The sequence below is a fragment of the Vollenhovia emeryi genome, unplaced genomic scaffold (assembly GCF_000949405.1).
Source record: "Vollenhovia emeryi isolate VEMERY1.0 unplaced genomic scaffold, V.emery_V1.0 DF941431.1, whole genome shotgun sequence".
NCBI lineage: Eukaryota > Metazoa > Arthropoda > Insecta > Hymenoptera > Formicidae > Vollenhovia > Vollenhovia emeryi.
The window spans coordinates 2,352-5,247 of record NW_011964935.1 but is presented as its reverse complement, the minus strand read 5'-3'; the positions used below and the strand labels follow the sequence as shown (position 1 = coordinate 5,247).

At 40.5% G+C, this 2,896-nt stretch overlaps 1 protein-coding gene across 1 annotated transcript in view; it reads right to left on the bottom strand.

Moving 5' to 3' along the window:
- Window positions 1–407: 407 nt before the first annotated feature.
- LOC105570987 overlaps window positions 408–2,896 on the bottom strand; it is a 4,472-nt gene continuing 1,983 nt past the window's right edge. Inside the window, exons 3-4 of the mRNA XM_012028448.1 lie at window positions 1,535–2,761; window positions 408–1,418 (exon numbers count right to left, since the gene is read on the bottom strand). Of these exons, the coding sequence (XP_011883838.1) occupies window positions 408–1,418; window positions 1,535–2,761 (2,238 nt within the window). The remainder of the gene's footprint in view (window positions 1,419–1,534; window positions 2,762–2,896) is intronic.

The following is a 2,896-nucleotide window of genomic DNA, read 5'->3' as shown; positions in this document are numbered from 1 at the left end:
TCGCTCGCCATTTCATTGTTTAAAGCTGATACAAATCATGTTACCGGGCACCGTGAAGACTCTTCTTCTCGTGGGGTAATGGGTGGGAAAGGTCTACTCGGACGAAAGTAAACGCATAATTATGATCGAACTTCACAAAGTTCGTTTGATCATACAATTATGCTAACAACTTTCGTCCGAGTAGACAAGTGTAGCTGTTTAAAGCTAAATGATTTGTATCCCATACGACATATTTTATCACTGTTGACTATTTCTTTGATTATATTAAGTCAACGGTACTTATATAACAGGAAACTATAGATTACCAATCTAAGTATACGTATACGTAAATAACTAGTTTACCTTATCAAGGCCTTATTAAACTTAAAACAAAGAACGTTATAATGCAAACATAATCACGAGTTAGATTATAAAGACTTATTAAGGATAACTGCTGTCGCTATATCTCCCGTTGGTACTAACGGGCGATTATAAAACTTAGCGAAGGTAGTCGAATTATGCGACCAACCCGCTGAGCGACGAATCTCGTCAATATTAATGCCAAGACGTGCCGCTGACGAGGAAGCGGCGTGACGCGTCGAATGTGTTGAAAAAACTGATGTATCAATTCCGCCTTCAAATAAAATTTGTTTGACCCATCTACTGATCGTTTGTGACGAAGCAGCACGGATTCGTTTACCATAAGTTAATAAAAGTGCATCCGAAGAGCCTGGTAATACATGCTTAGTCTTATCCATGTAATAATGAAGTATAGTCACTATACATAACGAAGGATGGTCCTTAAACCTCGGGAAAGACATATAAGGCTGGTTACGATTGATTCCGGAAGTCTTAACCCGATCCGGAATTTTAACGATAGTTGGATCTCCAAAGTGGATATTAGCGCGTTTTATAAGTGAAATTGTTTGTACTCTCTGAGCGGATGCTAATACTAATAAAGTAGCTACCTTCCTTGTAACAATACTAATATCTAGGTCCTCGTAAGGCCATAACGAAGCCAAGTAAGTCACCACTGGAGATGGATCCCATGTGAGTGCATACTTTGGTCTAGCGGGCTTAAGAACCGACACTCCCCTGCAAAAACGCTTAATTCTCTCATCCGAGCCCAAACTTATGTCTGATATCAAGGCAAGTGCCGACCGATATGTGTTTAATGTTCCATATGAGGTGATAGTTTCCATCTGATCCGTCAGGAATTCCAATACGAGCGTTACGTCAGGGTGGAACCAATCTAGTGAACGCTTTATGCAGAATTCCCACCAAAGCCTGATAGGTTTTGAATATTGGGCTATGGTTCCCTTAGCCAAGGATGCTAGGACTACCTCTAAGGATCGTTCAGGAAATCCTTTCCGACGAAATGCTTCGCTGATAATTTCCCTGCTGCCAGGGAAATGTTGGACCAAACCGGATGTTGTTTCCTAAAAGGCGAAGATAATAAATTAGGGCTCGGATCGAAAATAATCGGTTTCGCAACGCAAAATTTTTTGAACAGGGGAAACCAAGGTTGAGCAGGCCACCACGGAACAATTAGAACCCCTTCTGCCTTATCCTTTATAATCTTTCTTAAAGTTTTTGTGATAATAGCAAATGGGGGAAAAGCATAGAAGTAAACCCGACTCCAGTCTACTGTAAAGGCATCCACTGCAACTGAGAGGGGATCGGGGAACCACGAACAAAAACTATCGCATTTAGAATTAGCATAGGTCGCAAAAAGATCGATATCAAATGGGCCAAATTGGTCCGAAATTTCCTCAAACGCCGAAGCGTTTAGTTCCCACTCTGTCTCCGTTGAGATAACTCTGGATTCGGCGTCAGCAATATAATTATCCTCAGATGAAATGTACGACGCCAAAAGGTGTAAATTTCTAACCTCGCACCATTGCCAAATAACTTTAGCTAGAGCAGCTAGTTTCGGGAATTGTATCGAGCCCATCTTGTTTATATATGCAATTGCCGTAGTGTTATCAACACGTAACAAAATATGTTTAGAAGACTCGCTACTCACAAAGCACTTTAGTGCGTATTCTACCGCTTTTAATTCTAAAAAGTTTATATGCTCCGCTTTCTCTTCGTCTGACCACCAGCCATGCGTTGACTGATTTTCCATGGATGCACCCCAACCTGTGAGGGAAGCATCCGTATAAATTACAAAACTAAATTCAGGACTATTTAGTGGACTGGAAATAGGTGAGCAACGCAACGTGTTACTCCACCATTTAAAATCTGGCTGAAGAGACGATGGCAAGCGCATAGTTTTGTCGAAATCGTTGTCATATTCCCTGCACGCCCAAAATTTTTCTCTCTCAAAGTCTCTAGTATATAAGAAACCATAGGGAGTCGCCCGACAGATCGAGATCAGAGAGCCAATCAAGCTTGCAAATTGTCTAATTTTGCAAGATTTCATTTTGGAGAACTTTTTTATACGCTGCAGGTTTGCCAATCTCTTATCTTCTGGTAACTCAATAGACATTTCTCTAGAATTGAATATAAATCCTAAGAATTTCTTAAATTGACTAGGAGCTAAATCAGACTTGTCATGATTAACTATAAATCCCAGACTTTTCAGCAACCGAAGAGTTACTCTTACATTGGAGACACATTCACCTACTGAGTCGCCTAATAACAAAAAATCGTCTAGATATATTATGGATAGGAATCCCTTCCCTCTCAAAAAGGCCGCCACTGGCTTAAGAATTTTGGTAAATATATAGGGTGCTGTTGACAACCCAAATGGCAATGCTACAAATTCGTACAGCTTACTCTGGAAAACAAACCGTAAGAATTTCCTATGCGATTCATGGATCGGCACTAGTAGATATGCGTCCTCCAGATCAAGGGAGGCCATGAAACATCCAGGAGATATCAATTTGCAAACTGTTTCGATACTTTCCATTTT